The sequence below is a fragment of the Labrus bergylta genome, chromosome 15, assembly GCF_963930695.1.
Source record: "Labrus bergylta chromosome 15, fLabBer1.1, whole genome shotgun sequence".
Taxonomy (NCBI): Eukaryota; Metazoa; Chordata; class Actinopteri; order Labriformes; family Labridae; genus Labrus; species Labrus bergylta.
Genome location: NC_089209.1, coordinates 2,308,481 through 2,324,219, shown reverse-complemented (window position 1 = coordinate 2,324,219; position 15,739 = coordinate 2,308,481). Strand labels below are relative to the sequence as shown.

At 43.5% G+C, this 15,739-nt stretch overlaps 1 protein-coding gene across 1 annotated transcript; it reads left to right on the top strand.

Moving 5' to 3' along the window:
* Positions 1-3,637: 3,637 nt before the first annotated feature.
* Positions 3,638-15,498, top strand: LOC110003017 (collagen alpha-1(XII) chain). The gene is made up of 13 exons (XM_020658709.2): positions 3,638-3,742; positions 4,609-4,662; positions 4,995-5,090; positions 5,760-5,813; positions 7,786-7,839; positions 7,939-7,992; positions 8,236-8,307; positions 8,389-8,424; positions 9,021-9,087; positions 9,180-9,365; positions 10,506-10,574; positions 11,749-11,919; positions 12,380-15,498. The coding sequence occupies exons 3-13, from the start codon at positions 5,037-5,039 to the stop codon at positions 12,388-12,390; spliced, it is 828 nt and encodes a 275-aa protein (XP_020514365.2). The 5' UTR covers positions 3,638-3,742; positions 4,609-4,662; positions 4,995-5,036; the 3' UTR covers positions 12,391-15,498.
* The last annotated feature ends 241 nt before the right edge of the window (positions 15,499-15,739 follow it).

Here is a 15,739-nt window from a genome sequence, read left to right as displayed (position 1 = left end):
CAAAAACCATCATCACCCTTAACATCCCTCTTAACGCCGTTAACCAGCCGATCAGTCACACATTCATACACCGCCTGCTGGAGCATTTTGGGGGGTCAGTGTCTTGCCCCAGGGTGCATGAGGCAGGAATCAAACCATCAACCTTTGAATCAAAAGATGACCCACTTCAATTCTGAGCCACAGCTGCATTTCTAATAATGATACTGAAACATTCAATATAAATCTGTTCTTTTAAAAAAAATACAGATAGCAAAGCAGAAATGCCTCTCATAGTCTAAAACTCAGGATCGAGTATCCCAATCTCGCAATAGTATCTGTCATGACATGATTTGTGTAATAAACACATCCTAAAAGTCTGAATTTAAAGGACATCTTCATGTAGTCAAGTGATGCTTTCTCAATATGTGACTACTTGACCAGCTGTACGGTGGCCTGTGTGTAATGTTCATGCCTTCACACCTTTTTGATGCAGTCAGGTGAAGCTAAGTTCAAATTCAGAGGAGAGGATTTATTTTGGATTTAGAAGAGACACATGTTCTGTAAAACCTGACGACCAGCAGACAGAGTCAGAAACTTGAAGTTATAATATTCACATCACACTTTGCAGATCTGTCTCATATCGTGCGGGCCTCGTCGAATATTGAACATCTGTCGTTTGTTTTAAACAGGAAGTAGAGAAGATGTCGATGTTTATGGTTCCTGCATGCAGCGCAGCTTTTAATCCAGAGACCTCTAAAAGTGTGTGTACATGCGTTGTGTGTTTTTCCTGTTTGTTTTGACATGAAGCGTCCTGCATGTTGTGTTCACTGATCGTCTGTCGGCTTCCACCTGGCTTCTCTCAGAACGTCTACAGATTTTGGCGACAATGTGAAACCTTTTTGAGGACACATTAAGTCGCAGTTTAATAAGAGGAAGTAATTACAGCCTCCTGACGAGTGTGTGTTGTGTTCTGTAACACCCAGCTGCAGAGTGTGTCCTTGAGTTTCCTGCTGCAGATCAAAGAGCAGCGTAAATCAGAATCAGAAGCGGCTCCAGTCAAAGGGAACGTAAACAGAGTGTATATGATACGTCTGCTCAGAGGACGCTAGGTGGGAAGTGAGGAGGCTAGGAGGCTTCATACTTTAGACTAAACTGTGGATTTGATTGAGCAGCACAGTTCATGATGTACAGTAGGGAGGTCAAATCTAACTTCAGAAGACCTCTGTTGCTTCCTCCTTTGTGTCGTTCTTTTAATGTCATGTCTTGCCTCAGGAGACCCCCCCCCCCCTTCTCCAATTAGACAGGGATTGTCTCTCGCAGTGAGGTGCATGTGTGAACGACAACATGAGGAGGATTTCAGGGGCAGTAATCTTCAAATGTTCAGGAGTAAACATGTGAAAATGGGTAAAGTCTACATTGACTTAACCTGCTGATTTCTCATAATCAGCTCGTAGAGGTTTTAAATTACTCAGTCCGACCACATCAAAGATCACCCACAGAGGATGAAATAATTCCAAAAGTGCTTCTTTTGTTTGAGTGAACCCAACAACCTGCAGCGAGGTCACAGCATTGTAACAAAGCTCTCGTCTTTCTTCGTCCCTCAACACATCCACTCTTAGGAAAGACACATTCTGTTGTTTCTCAGAGACCACTGGGAGGCTTTAAAGAGAGGGAACATTTGTTTTCAGGCAGGGAAATATTTGGGCATCAGCAGCAGCTCCAGTACGAGTTTTTCTTGTTTAGTTCAGTGGCTGGACTTTCTCAACGTGAAGGTTTCTCACTTCAGTCCCTGCAGAGATCTCTGGAGACGCTGGAAAACAACAAAAAGGCTTTGTCTGAGCGCAGCACGTCTGCTGTGCTACGATCCAACAAATCTGAACTGGATTCAACTTTGGGTTATTATCTCAACCCGCTGCAGAGTGAGGACAGCTGCTTGATTGGGCTGCTGTGATGACGATTATTTAATAGCGATCCCAACTGAGGCGGCTCGATGGAAATATACGCCCAAAGCAGCAGGAAGGTTCAACATCCATGAGAAAGCACATAAAAAACTGTTAATATGTCAAAGTGAAAAGTCTACTGTTGACTTTGTTTTCAGGAATTAACTTGATCCTCTTAACCCCTAAAACATAAACGGATATAGAACATGTGAGATCTGGATTCTCACACATAAACAAAACGATCGAGGGGGCAGAAGAGCGGAAACGTCTGCAGGATTAAATGATGTTTTTGTTTATGGAGTTCTTCAATGAGGTCTGTAATCGTTGGGTGCAAATCTTAACAGGATAATGCTGTAGCCACTGTAGCCTGTTTCAGTTCCAATCCTTAAAATATTGATCTTAACACATCTTCAGTTTCTTGTTGTATTCTTGTTACTGTCTTTAATGTAATCCTTTGTAAAGCTGTAAACTTCCAGCGCTGAGGAGATTGTTCAAGCTGCAGATCTTTGATAATTGTCCTGATTCTTTAAAACTATTTAGTGATGTTTTGTATTTCTAAGGAGGACAGGATATTATCAAAATAACCGAGACCCTCTGCAGGGCTCCTCCAGTAGAAAGTCCTTTTTCCTCACCACAACTTCACAAAGTCCTGTCATAGTTTCTTGAGGTTTTACTTTCGCAAAATCTTCATTTCATCATCGTGCTGCAAAAATCCCTGAACCGGAAAAAAAGTCCCCTCCTCCTTCTACTGGAGAATCCTGCAGGGAGCTGTCACCGTGCCCACATATCTGTTCTGGTATTCTGTGGCTGGATCGACTCCAGAAGACTGTCACTGCCATGCAGGACCAATCACAACACTGCCTCTTGCTCTGTGGGAGCAGAGAGAGAGAGACAGAGAGAGAGAGAGAGAGAGAGAGAGAGAGAGAGAGAGAGAGAGACAGAGACAGAGAGAGAGAGAGAGAGAGAGACAGAGAGAGAGAGAGAGAGAGAGAGACACAGAGAGACAGAGAGAGAGAGAGAGAGAGAGACAGAGACAGAGAGAGGGGGAGAGTGTGAGAGAGAGAGAGAGAGACAGAGAGAGAGAGAGAGAGACAGAGAGAGAGAGAGAGAGACAGAGACAGAGAGAGAGAGACAGAGAGAGACAGAGAGACAGAGAGAGAGACAGAGACAGAGAGAGAGAGAGAGAGACAGAGACAGAGAGAGAGAGACAGAGAGAGAGAGAGAGAGACAGAGACAGAGAGAGAGAGACAGAGAGAGACAGAGAGACAGAGAGAGAGACAGAGACAGAGAGAGAGAGAGAGAGACAGAGAGAGAGACAGAGAGAGAGAGAGAGAGACAGAGACAGAGACAGAGAGACAGAGAGAGAGACAGAGACAGAGAGAGAGAGACAGAGACAGAGAGAGACAGAGAGAGAGACAGAGAGAGAGACAGAGAGAGAGAGAGAGAGAGAGACAGATCCTACAGAAATGTTTAAACATCTGACCTGATGAGCAGCAACACAGAATGATTTCACAAAAACACACACGGGGAACGGACAGACCTTTAAGAGGAAACTGTGTTTAAGAATCCAGATCAGCTGGACGTGTTTCATGTCCTCTGCACCTTCAATCACATTTTAAATCCACATGTTTATGTCTTACTTTTGAACCTTCTCCTCTTTATGTCGTCTTCCTGTGCTCGAATGATTCAGTCCTCTCTCTCTCTCTCTCTTTATTTGTTTCCTTCTCCACCAGAGAGACGAGCTGAAGTGTCCGTCTCTTCCCAACTCCTGCACCTGCACCTCAGCGGAGGCCAACGGGCTGCCGGGGCCTCAGGGACCAGTGGTAAGACTCACCTGAGTCCAGCTCTCTAACCCTCTCTCTCTCTCTCATCTGTTTACAGTAATGACACGTTCACATTCAGCCAGGGTCCTTTTCTTAACTCAGCTTTACTTTCACACACACAGCTTCTTTTTGTAATGGAACATATTTCCACTGCGGTGTTCTTAAAGTAAGACCCTCCCTTTGATGGTCATTTATGTGTATTTATTTCCTGCATGTCGTACATGGATGAATATTACACCCTCCAGCACATGAACCCTTGAGAAAGTTCTTTGCAATGCCTCATAAAATCTCTTAAGACGGTGGAGAAGGTGAAGTGAGGTGCAGCGTGACGGGGGCTGACCTGTCTGACAGCTGACGGAGATAAACCTCCAGCCTCCTCCCCTCCCCCCTCTCTCAGTGTAATAATGTCAGGGTGCGACTTCAGAGCAGTCTGGACTTGTTAAATGTTAAAAACAACAACAACATGAGTCTGTCTCATATTACTTTGAGACGATCAGTGAGCCTGAAGGTTCCTACTCTATATAAAAACACATCTTAAAATGATCCTGTGATTTCCTGATGCAGCTTCAGACTGGAGCTTAATGAAGTAAACAATGTAAACATTCTCGCTCTTTAACTGTGTGAGATTTAAGACTTGATACATGATTAGATTGCTTCTCACTGACTCATCCTTCATGAGTAGTTCAGGGTTTGCACTCTCTGCAGACGTTCTGAGTGTTATGCTTCTGAGAAATCACACCTTAAAATGTTTTGAGTTTCTAATCTGTGACATTTGAAGTAGAGTGAATGAGTTTCTAATCTGTGACACTTGAAGTAGAGTGAATGAGTATGTTGTGCTAACATGAACCCGTGTTGCTCGTCATCAGGGCGCTCCTGGCAGCAAAGGTCCTCGAGGGGAAAGAGGAGAGGCCGGTGTTGTTGTGAGTAGCATCTTGGTGTCTTTGTTATCTTTTTGAGTTAAGAACTAAAGATAGATCTCTGTGAGCTCGATACGACTCTCCAGCTATCATCCCTCGATGAAGACAGATTGTTAAAAGTCTAAAAGCTTTGAAGAGAGGAGTCACATCTGATTCCACTCAGTGAATATGTCTTTTCTCTCTCTCTGAGATGACGGGGAGGTTTAGGTTCGATGCGTGCAGCAGCATTCCTCGCCTCCTGTTCGTCTTGGAGTGTGGAGAGAGATACGAGCAGATATCAAAAAACCTCCCGTGTGTTTCTTACTTGACCTTTCTTTTGTGTTCTAACACAACAGGGAGCCGTCGGACCGCGAGGGGAGAACGGACCACCAGGGCCCATGGGTCTGCCCGGCCCTCAAGGACCCATCGGCCTGTCGATCCCCGGAGAGGCTGTGAGTCTCTGAACACACCTGACACACACACACACACACACACACACACACACACACACACACACACACACACACTAATGCCTCCACAGAAGGGGATTCATTTAAGGATTTATTCTGATGGAAATGTAAAAGGGGGGGGAGGGGTTCCTGTGGCAGAGATTCACATTCCTTCATGTCTGAGGGGGAAGAAGTGATACGAGAGAGACCTGAGACAACATCGTCACTGAATGTTAATAAATCATGAGGTGACATGAACCCAGATTACACCGAGGATCTGCCTCCAGGAGGATCACACTCGAGTACTCTCTGCTCACTATAACTACCTAACAGCAGCAGTGAAGAGAGTCTTCTTTGATGGTTTTTAAAACACAGGAGATCATCTAACAGGAGCTGGCTTTGTTCAGGCGCTGAGTCAGTGAGGATGAAGGTTTGATTCATCAGATTTATGGAGAGAGATTAAAAACAGTAATATAGATAAATAAATGCTGCATAAAAAGCTTTACACCATAAAATAAAAAGCGTATCTACGACCTGATGACCCTCTGACCCTACAAACAATCCATCCAGTTGCTTTTCTTACTTCACTTTTAAAGATATTCCTCCACTTACTACAGCTGCATTTGTAATCTCTGATCTGTTCATTGAATCGTGTTTCTTCTCTGCCTTCAGGGCCGCCCTGGACCAAAGGGAGACTCTGGAGACTCTGGCTTACCTGGACAGAAAGTAAGTGCAGCCCTTTTTGGATCTTAAACAGGAAACGGGGGTAACTCACAGTTGACTACTATTCTGGCGTCGGTCTGTGCGGAGAAGGTTCTCCGACTGGGGAGGATTCAGAGAGAGGAGAGAGGGAGTGCTGGCTCTCTGCAGCAGCTCCAGGAATATTACTTTAAATTAAATATCTGCAGGGAACGAGCCAAGAACAAGTCATCTTGATTAACAGCTCTGGTGAAGTGTTGGCCTTCGGTCAGACTCTAAGCCCTCCTCTTAACGTGAAGTTGTTTTATCTGGTAATAAACGAGGAGCTGCGGTCCAACCTGACACATCCAGAGGTTTGAAAAAAATAAACTATATTTAGGTTTCTGAGGTAACAGTTGGCCTGAAAGTACAGAACATGGTGGGTCACTGATGAAGATCCAAAGATCTCTGAACAGGATGAAACTGTCTGGGGTGAAATATTGAGTGACCTTTACCAGGTAACATTTGATATCTTCCAGAAATGAAGCCCCTCGCATGAACGTTTTATGAGCTGGTAAGAGATTAAAGCTTCCTTCAAAGCTTTACAGCTTTATTACACCAAACTGATAAAAGAGGATGAAAAATGAAGAGAACAGAGAGAGAGATTCCAAGAAGGTGACGTTGATTCAGCCAGACTCGTCTCTTCCAGCACAGATTTTAAAGGTCAGGTCACTTTGAAGACTTGATTCCAGATCAGCTCATGAGCCGGACGAAGGTCTCTAAACGCTGGAGGAACCTTTAATGTGTTTCATCACTTTGATATGAAGAGACTCCATTTAACATGTAGCCAGGAGCAAACCCTGAGATACTCCTGGAGGCTTTTTGTTTACTTTCTCTAACTCTAAGCTTTGAGATTAGATTTTAAAATAACTAGCACTCAGTTTTCAGTGGCGGAGCTGCAGGGAAAGTGTCTGTCATTGGACGTAAACGCAGAGAATGACGACACTGGAGAATAAAAATAGAAATTCTTTGATTCTCTGATTGATGAATGAGGTACTCTGCCTCCTCGTCCTGTGATTAAACTGGCATTGAAATGAGTTAGATTCAGCTCCGTTTGGACGACCTCTGATGAGATGCCACACTCGTTCACTTTGAGTTATTAATCTGAGCAGCATGTTCCAAATGTTGGAGAAAAAAGGAAACCCTGTGGGTAGAGCTCGTGAACTTTAACGAGGTTACTTTGGTGTGATTGATATCTCTGTGAAGTTTGCCTGACGCAAACAAATCAAAGATCCTCACAGCTGTTACTAAGTGACCTGTCTTTACCCCAACCCTGAACTCTTGGATGGTTTAAGGCTTCCTGTGTAGAAACAAGACGAGCCGATGCTTCCTCTTTCATGCTCGGGTCCTTGCTAACAGTCAGAGCAGAACCTGAAACCTGCAACCAATGAGAGCCAAGTGGTTAGACTCTGATGTCAAGAGCATACAGCCATCTTGTCTTTTTTTTTTTACAAAGATGCCTCAGCAGCGCTCCATCTGTTCGGTCACTGTATCACACCTATCCCATCTGACAGAGCAACATGAGCTTCCCAAGGTTTGAAGAGACAAACGTTTACAGACTGATCTGTGGAGTCATGAGTCAAACACATGACTCGGCTCTTGACTCTGTTGACGGGGGGCGGGCTGCAGGTGACCACGTTGGAGCAGATGCTATAGCAACATGCATTTAATGAGTTGCAGACCGAGTTGGTCCTGGTTTATAACGGCCAATAAAAGAGATCTGGAATATATTATGTAGCCTGTAAATCTAATGCCGAGGCATCAAAGAGCAGAGACGATTGTTGATAAAAGTAGTGAGGAGCGTTTCTGAGCAAACGATGTCGAACAAAAAGCTAATTTACTGTTGGACACAGAAATCCTGCACCGATACAAACCCGTCTGAACGATCGCTCGGAGCAAAAGGTCAATGTTTTTAGTTTGGAAGCTGAAATGTAGTCTGATTGTTTTCCTGTGTTTGCAGGGTTCAACTGGTCCTGCTGGTTCTGTCGGCCCGATCGGACCAGCTGGAGTGAGGGTGAGCACAGACGGGCTGCTTTTAATGGACACCATGCTCTGAGGAAACATCTAAATGTGTTCATGGCTCCAGAATTCACACTTGATCTTTATTTTTCAGGGCCCTCAAGGAAAAGAAGGACCGGCCGGACCCAGAGGTCCCGCAGGGTCCATGGTACGAGTTTTGATGGTTTATTTGTTGAGCTTGAGCCTCCCTGTAAACCCAGTAAAATAAATTAAGTGCATCAGTTATTAGAGGAGAAAACATGATTCAAGAATGTTCTCAACTCGTGTTTAGAAAGCTGAGCGTGACGACTGGACTCGAGTCTTGTTTTTCATTTTACTAATGTGAAAATGATTGTATCCAAACCATTCGTTTTCTCAGTCTCCTCCTTTGATTTCGTTGTTTCCCTCACAGGGACCTCCTGGATCTCCTGGACAATCAGGAGCTGCAGGAAAACCAGGAAACCCCGGAGACAACGGCGTCCCTGTGAGTGTACCGTCATGGTGGCTCAGCACATCTCTGAGAGTAAATAATGTCTGACGACTGAACTTCTCTTTTTCTTTTCAGGGTGCTATCGGTCCAAAGGGAGACAGGGGAGAGAGAGTGAGTGAATCTAAACATCCTTCTCAGTGTCTAATTCAAGGATATACTTTTCTCTCAAGCGTTTTGTTATTCTCATAAGGCGTTTTCTTTTAGAGATTTCCTCAGAATAGTTCTTGATACCTTTAACCTCGTTGTAGAAGATATCATGTAGGTTCTCAGCATTAAATCAAACCACACGTGAAGACAACATTTGCGCAGTGTTCCTGTTTTTGTGAAGGTCACAACATATTGTCTCTGGTTAAATTAAGCAGAAAACCCCAGAAGGAAAAATCTGGAAATGATTCAATCAATAATCTAAGTTTCATGACTTAATCACAACGACACATTTGGCAAAAGAGAACCTGAGAGTATTAAAGCAAGTTCATGTTTAAAATGCAGATTCAAAGTTCCTCAGGTATTAATACACAACTAGCTCCACTGATGCAAAACACGTGAAGAGAATCAGCACAGGAAGGACAACGAAAGTCAAACGTAGCTTTGATAGAAGTTTTTTAAAGAGGAGAAAACAACAACAACAACAACAACAACAAACGGAGTGAACAGAGAACCAAACGTCTTCCTCCACTTCATCTTGAATCTCTTCTCTTTGTGCTCAGGGTGAATTTGCTCCTCAGAACATGATGCGGTCCATCGCCAGACAAGTTTGCGAGCAGCTAGTGAACGGTGAGTGATCAACGTTTACTCATTAAACTTGGAAACGTTTCATACTGCGCTGAGTCTGAAACTTAACAGATCTGTTCTCTCCTCCTCTGCAGCACAAATGACTCGAGTCAACACATTACTGAACCAGATCCCTAACGGCAATTACCGCAGCAACAACCCGGGTCCACCAGGACCTTCAGGACCTCCTGGCAGGCAGGGACCCCGTGGAGAGCCCGGCAGCGCAGGAACGAACGGCTTCCCTGGAAATCCAGGTTCACCCGGCCAGCCGGGAGAGAGAGGTACGAGCCACCAGGACACGAGAGCTATAAAAATAAACCTGAACACAAAGGCAGCACAGTGGTCCTTAAAACAGCGCAGCAGGAGATGCTAACGAGGCCTTAGCAACGTTGTGCAAAAACAAATAATCACTGTCATCTGCTCTAAAGCCTGATTCTCTTCTCCCACACATACAAAGCTGCCCGTTACACGGTGAAGACAGAATCTGCATCACATTTAGATATCAATCAAAGAGGGAGCTCTGATGAAACATTAGGGCAGCTAAGGGTTGTTCTCCGCTGAAACACAACATCAACTGTTCTCTACAGAAAGATGACGACGAGGAAAAGGAGAACATGCTCCTATTTGAGCCGAAATGATCAATAGACGACACTTTAAGACAATTATGTATTTGTCTTGGCTTCCTGCTTTTAGAATAAGTAAAGATAAAATGATAATGCTGTCAAAGAGCTCAATCAAAGATCTAGTTTAAAGGTGTTTACATCGTTGATAAGTCAGCAGGGTTTCTTTGATCCTAACTTGTAAGCACGTTCAGTTTTTGAGCGACGTGTTCACAACAGGTCGAGTCAGGCACATGAACTCAATCAAAGCTCAAACTGAAGAAGAAGAGACCAAACAGGAAGTAAAGAGTGCTGTGATGCAGAAAAGAGAGGGTGTATTAATGCCAGTGACTCATTTCTCACAGATGCACCGGGGTGTACATTTTTGTTTGTTAGCTCGATGCTAACACACAATGGAATTGGCCATTGACGGTAGTTTTACCCAAACAAGGTTAAGTTAAATCGGTCGTCCCTTAAGTTAAGAGATGCTAAGTTAGCTTCTTGTCGTCTACTGTTCTTAACGCTACAGATGTTTATCCTGACACTAATGTTTTCTTTTTCTGTTTTTATTTAATGGCGGCTAACAAACAGCTTTCAGATACGCCAACGTCTGGCAGTAGTTGCACAACATAATGGAAAAATATATTTTTAAAGATGAGATTTAAGTTTCATGAACACTTTGATTCATTTGTAAAGTAATGACTATTATTCTTAAATCATGACCCATCATTCATACACACTGAAAGTGATCTGGGCTCTTGTTCCAGTTTGACATTAATCTGAATTTTCACCAAACATTCGTCTGTTTCATTCTTCTTTCAGGTCCCGCAGGAGAAAAAGGTGAACGAGGATTGTCAGGAGTCGGACAGAAAGGATCGAGAGGACCTGCTGGTACGTGTCCTAAGTCTTCTTTTTAGACCTGACAAGAAACAGAACGTTTAAACTGCTGATGACAGAAGGCAAAATAATGTGATGCATACAGATGATTAACTGTCAGAAACTGGAGGTAACTTGTTAATAATTGATGAATATATAGAGATACAATCTTTTAAATCTGGCACGTCTAGCTGTCTTTAACATCTTTTCGATTATTGGTCAAAGGCCAAATTTTATTCAATGTTCTCATACCTGGGCTATTGTCTCTTTTCATCTGTATTATCACTTGTGGTTGGCATGACGACAGGAGAAGCCATGCTGGCATGTAGAAAACTATTGAACCTTATCGTCCTGGACAGCTGTGAAGGCGTGTTGATGAGACTTTGACGCTTCTCTAAAGTTCTCAAAAATCATGATGTCATCCAGCTCAGCCAATCACACGTCAATCTAGTCCTGCTGTAATCCAGCACCCTGACTAAAGCTGACCCACTAATCTGTGACCTCCAGTCTGTTAGAGGGAAGAAGGAAAGAACGAGTTTTGTGGAGCAATCAAGGTCAAGTCGTGGAAACAGTGGGAGCAGGGGGAGAGGGGAGAGGGTCTTGGAAAAAAGAGGAAGTGGAGGGCAGTGAATCAGAGTGGAGGAGGTTCATTCACAACACATGCTGAGGAGGAGAGGAGTAGACGGACCAGCAGGGAAACTTTCCAACTGGGCTTTGTCGAGTCTAGACAAAACACAGATCCTGCCCCGTCCTTTTTCTCTCTCTCATCGAGCACTTTGTTTGATTTCTCCCATCCAAATGTTGAGCCCCGACCCCGTCAACAGCAGAATCCATGAAGTGTGTAATGTTTCCAGCTGGAATCTGATCGCAGTGACACTGGAACATGATTATCTGATCACCAAAAACTTCAATTTGACTTCAAAGCTTCAAAGAAATAACTTTGTCTGTGTTTGGCTTGATCACTCAACAAACATAATATCACAGAGTTTCTCTAATTTCAAGTGTTTAAGTGTCACTAACTTCATCTTTAACTTCTTTAACTTCAGGCTCACAGCCTCAGAGCGCCTAGTCTCAAAGCGTCCTCGCATGAGCAGCAGCTATCGTCCAATAAACGAGTAGGATTAGTGCTCCGTTTGCTTCCACAAGTCCTCGTGGTCTACATGAGGTCTCTTGTGTTTTTTTCCTCCAGGTCCACCAGGAGAAAGCAGGACAGGCTCCCCAGGCTCTCCAGGCTCCTCCGGAGTTCGCGGTCCCCCCGGACGTCCCGGATACGCCGGAATCCGCGGGCCTCCTGGACCTCCTGGTTACTGCGATTCTTCTCAGTGTGTCGGTATTCCTTACAACGGGCAAGGATACGGAGGTACGTATGGCGACTGAATAAAAGACAGTCTCCAAATGAAGAGTAGCTGCTAATGGTTGCTAATAATCAGCTGGTGGGGGGATTTGGGCTGAAGCTCTTTAAAACTGAATTCAACACTCCAACATTTTAAGAGATCAACTCGTCAGAGATGGTCGCTTCAGGATGTTTTTTGCCTAGCTTAGCACATCAACGGGCCAGCCAAAAACTCAACCTGCAACAACTCAAAAGCTTCTGATTAGATTTTTGTCTTTATGCTAAGCTAGGCTAAAAACGCCTTGAACATGTTAAAGAGCTCCTCTCAATGAATATCCTAAAATGTTGGAGTGTTTGAGGATTAATGCATGTGTGGGATCTCAGTTCTGGTAGTCACTAATCTTAACATAGAGAGTGTATTTGATGCGCTGTCTTCTGCTCTGAACAACCTGACACCTCCCTCCCCGTCCTCTTTGGCCTGTTTCAGGTTCACGATAGTAAACTTTCTATGCCGCCTGTGCTGCTTTCACTGAACAAACAAAACAAGTCCTGTAACTGAAACACTCGCTCACACGCTCTTGAGCTGTTTAAAGGATAAAACACCAAAAGGAAACCATTAACAAACTTTGCTGAAAAAAACAACACAACAAAAGAGGGAAACCACTACTAACATCGACTCACATCCAGTAGAACAGAAACCCTGCAGCAGCAGCAGCAGCAGCAGCAGCAGCAGCGCTGATGGCATCGACCTGCTTAGTGGCCTGTTTGCATCTTGACGCCAAAGACCAAACAAAGAAATGTTCAGTGGAGGAGCATGCACCAAACAACAACAACAAACAACCCAAACAAATACTAACAAAGGTGGATTTGTAACAGAGAAACAAAGTGCATCTCCAGCAGCATCACCAGCATCACCAGCAGCACTTCTCTCTCTCTCATGGTGGAACGTGTAAATAAACCCATTGTGACTTGTAAATGATGTTTGAATCAAGTCCACTGCATTCAGCCTTTAACATCTGTAGTTCTTCAAGCTTGTGCTATGCAAACAACAACCTGCTGCTTGCTGAATGCCACCAGAAGCTGCCCGTGTCTTTGTAGCTGAACTGCTCGGGGGCCATTCTCAATCCCTCCTGCTCATTTGACGCCGAGGTTTAGACGCCCCTCCTTCATGTCAAAAACACGATATCTTGCATTTCCTGTTTTTACTTGTACTAACCATCCCTGAGAAGAGTCTCCAGGCTGCTTTGATGTTTTTTTTGTTTTCAATCTGTAACACCTGCACTTCTACCACGAGTAAAGAGGAAACGATTAAAAGCACTGCGATGTTTACCGGGGGCGTGTTCAACGACGCCAAGTCATGGTGCTCAAAACACCGAACAAAAACATGAAACCACATGTGAACCATGTGTGAGGATGAGATGTCGCCTGACGGGGATAAGAAAGCTCTCTGTAAAAGGTCGTTATGGCTTTAGTCTATCCGTAGTCAGGACGGGCATTTCAAGCTAAAATAGGATTTGTTAATCACCGGGAACTATTCGGCCCCTCACAGCTGGTCGTATCTGGCGTGTCCTGTGACCACTTGCATTCAGAGGTCACTTTCTCGCTTCTTATAAACACTACAATAAAGGTATGAAACGACTACAAACTGTGATGTGATGACATGATATAAAACTCTGATCGATCATGAAGCCCGATGTTCCTCGACCGCTCTGTGGGTCATCAGTGAGTGAATGAAGTATTTGTTAACAGTGTAAAACTAAAGACAGACTAAAGGACTCACAACACGGCTGCACAATAATGGAAAAAAACAAAGAATCTCGTCTGAATCTTCTATCTGAAAAAAATCTGAAAATCTAACCAGATACATGTTCTTAACGATGTTCAACATTTCCAAAACGAAACAAAGTTCAGTAAATAAGCACAAAAGTGAACATTTAGCCGTGACTCTCTAACCCGCAGGTTCTGTATCTACCTGCTAAAATGTTTAACACCTGTGTTTGTAACGTCACTCCTGAAGATAAATCCAAAAAGCTTCTTTTAACCGCTCAATTAGCCTCTGACGTTAGCAGATAGCTACTTAGCTTCATCTGTCTGCCTTAAAAAACATGAGAAAGCATCGTTTTCATACCCACGTCTCCTTCCAACAGCTAAAGTGTACACATGAAATATTAACTTCTCTAAATACTGTAATTGTTTTTTTAAATTTTAAACTACTTCAGACTTTTGCGATGTTTATTGTGAATAATATTTGTGATAACGTTAACACAGCGATTTATTGTGCAGCCCTATTCCGCAACGAAAATCCATGTTAAGAAACATCAATATCCTTATCTGCACTGTGCTGTGTTATTATAAAGTCTGACAAACTGATCAGGGATCATAGAATGACCCACACCGTCTCACCCTCCTCCTTAATCAGTACGGAGAGAAAACCACCTGAACTTAGATTTAAGATAAATTAATGACTTTTCAAATATTGAAAAATCCTGACCCCTCCCTATGATGTGTAGTACAAACTGGTAACCTCCCACATTCAAGCCGACGTTTAAAACCCTGAGAGCCGATCATCAGAATCTCTTCTGATCTTTGGACACGCCCCTGATCATTACTAACCCTCTGAGTGTTTGCGCCAGCCGTCACTGGTGCATGTTAACAAAAAAAAAGTGAAAGAACTTGCCAACTTACGGCCCCAACACTATCTCCGAAGCAGGCCAATACCCTTCTGAACCCAACCCCCGAGTAGTCCCAGTCCCCGAAGAGGAGGAGGAGGAGGAGTTCCAAAACCAGCGTCGAAAGAGATCACTATCAAGAAGAGCAGCCAAAAGGCTAACATCATAATGTTCTCATTTTCTTTTCTTGTTCAACCTGTGTTTGTTGTTGGATTTATGCACATTATACACTTAAACAAAAAGGGGTTTGACACCTCGATTTGATTGGAAATTACCCTTTAAATGCCTTAAAATGTGTGTGTGAATATTCCTTTACTGGAAGAGGAAGGGTTTGGATCGAGGGCGGGAAGGAAACTTTTCAAAAATGTCAAGAAAACAAAGTTAACACAAACCTGTGAGCTTTTCTTTTTCCCCACTCTTGTCTCTTGTGCTTGTACCATATTTTGCATCAGGTGTGTGTGAAGCAGCAGTGTTGAACAGTGCGTTAGTGTAGCTAAAGAGGAAGACGGCGTCGCAGCATGACGGTCACAGTTCATCCAGTATTTGATTCAATCGCTTCTCAGTGTTTTCTAAGGAGGTTCAGCTTCATGTAACACGGCTTTCATTTTGTATCTCTAGACTTTAATATTTATCAGTTTGACTTTTTACTCCGTCACAGCTCATTTTAACAAAAAAACGTGGAATTGCATGTCTGTGGTGTATATTTAGTACATGTTGTTTTTTTTTGTTACATTTCATTTTTGTTTTAATCAGAATATAGTTGTTGTTGTCGTCAATCTTGTCATTTTTCTCAGTATCAGAAGCAGTCAGTGCGAGACTTTGGGAACGGTGTAGCTGCTTCATGTTTGAACTGCAGATTGTGAATTCCACAGCCTTATTTTCTTATTTATTTCTGAGAACAGAAGAGGCATTTTTCAATAAAACTACTGAAAATTTACACCTGTCTGGTTTTCTGACACATTTTCTTGGCTACACACTCGACGATTTTCAAATCTTAAAGAGGACATATGATCCCCCTCCTCCACCTTTTCAAACAGTCCTCCTCCACCTTTTCAAACAGTCCTCCTCCACCTTTTCAAACAGTCCTCCTCCTCCACCTTTTCAAACAGTCCTCCTCCAACTTTTCAAACAGTCCCCTCCTCCAACTTTTCAAACAGTCCTCCTCCACCTTTTCAAAC

What these genes read in the sequence shown, in the direction of transcription:
- LOC110003017 (XM_020658709.2), top strand. Translation starts at nt 5,037, where the DNA reads ATGGGTCTGCCCGGCCCTCAAGGACCCATCGGCCTGTCGATCCCCGGA. An exon ending in TCGGACCAGCTGGAGTGAGG is followed by an intron (nt 7,840 to 7,938) that starts GTGAGCACAGAC and finishes TTTATTTTTCAG; the next exon opens with GGCCCTCAAGGAAAAGAAGG. An exon ending in AGGGAGACAGGGGAGAGAGA is followed by an intron (nt 8,425 to 9,020) that starts GTGAGTGAATCT and finishes CTTTGTGCTCAG; the next exon opens with GGTGAATTTGCTCCTCAGAA.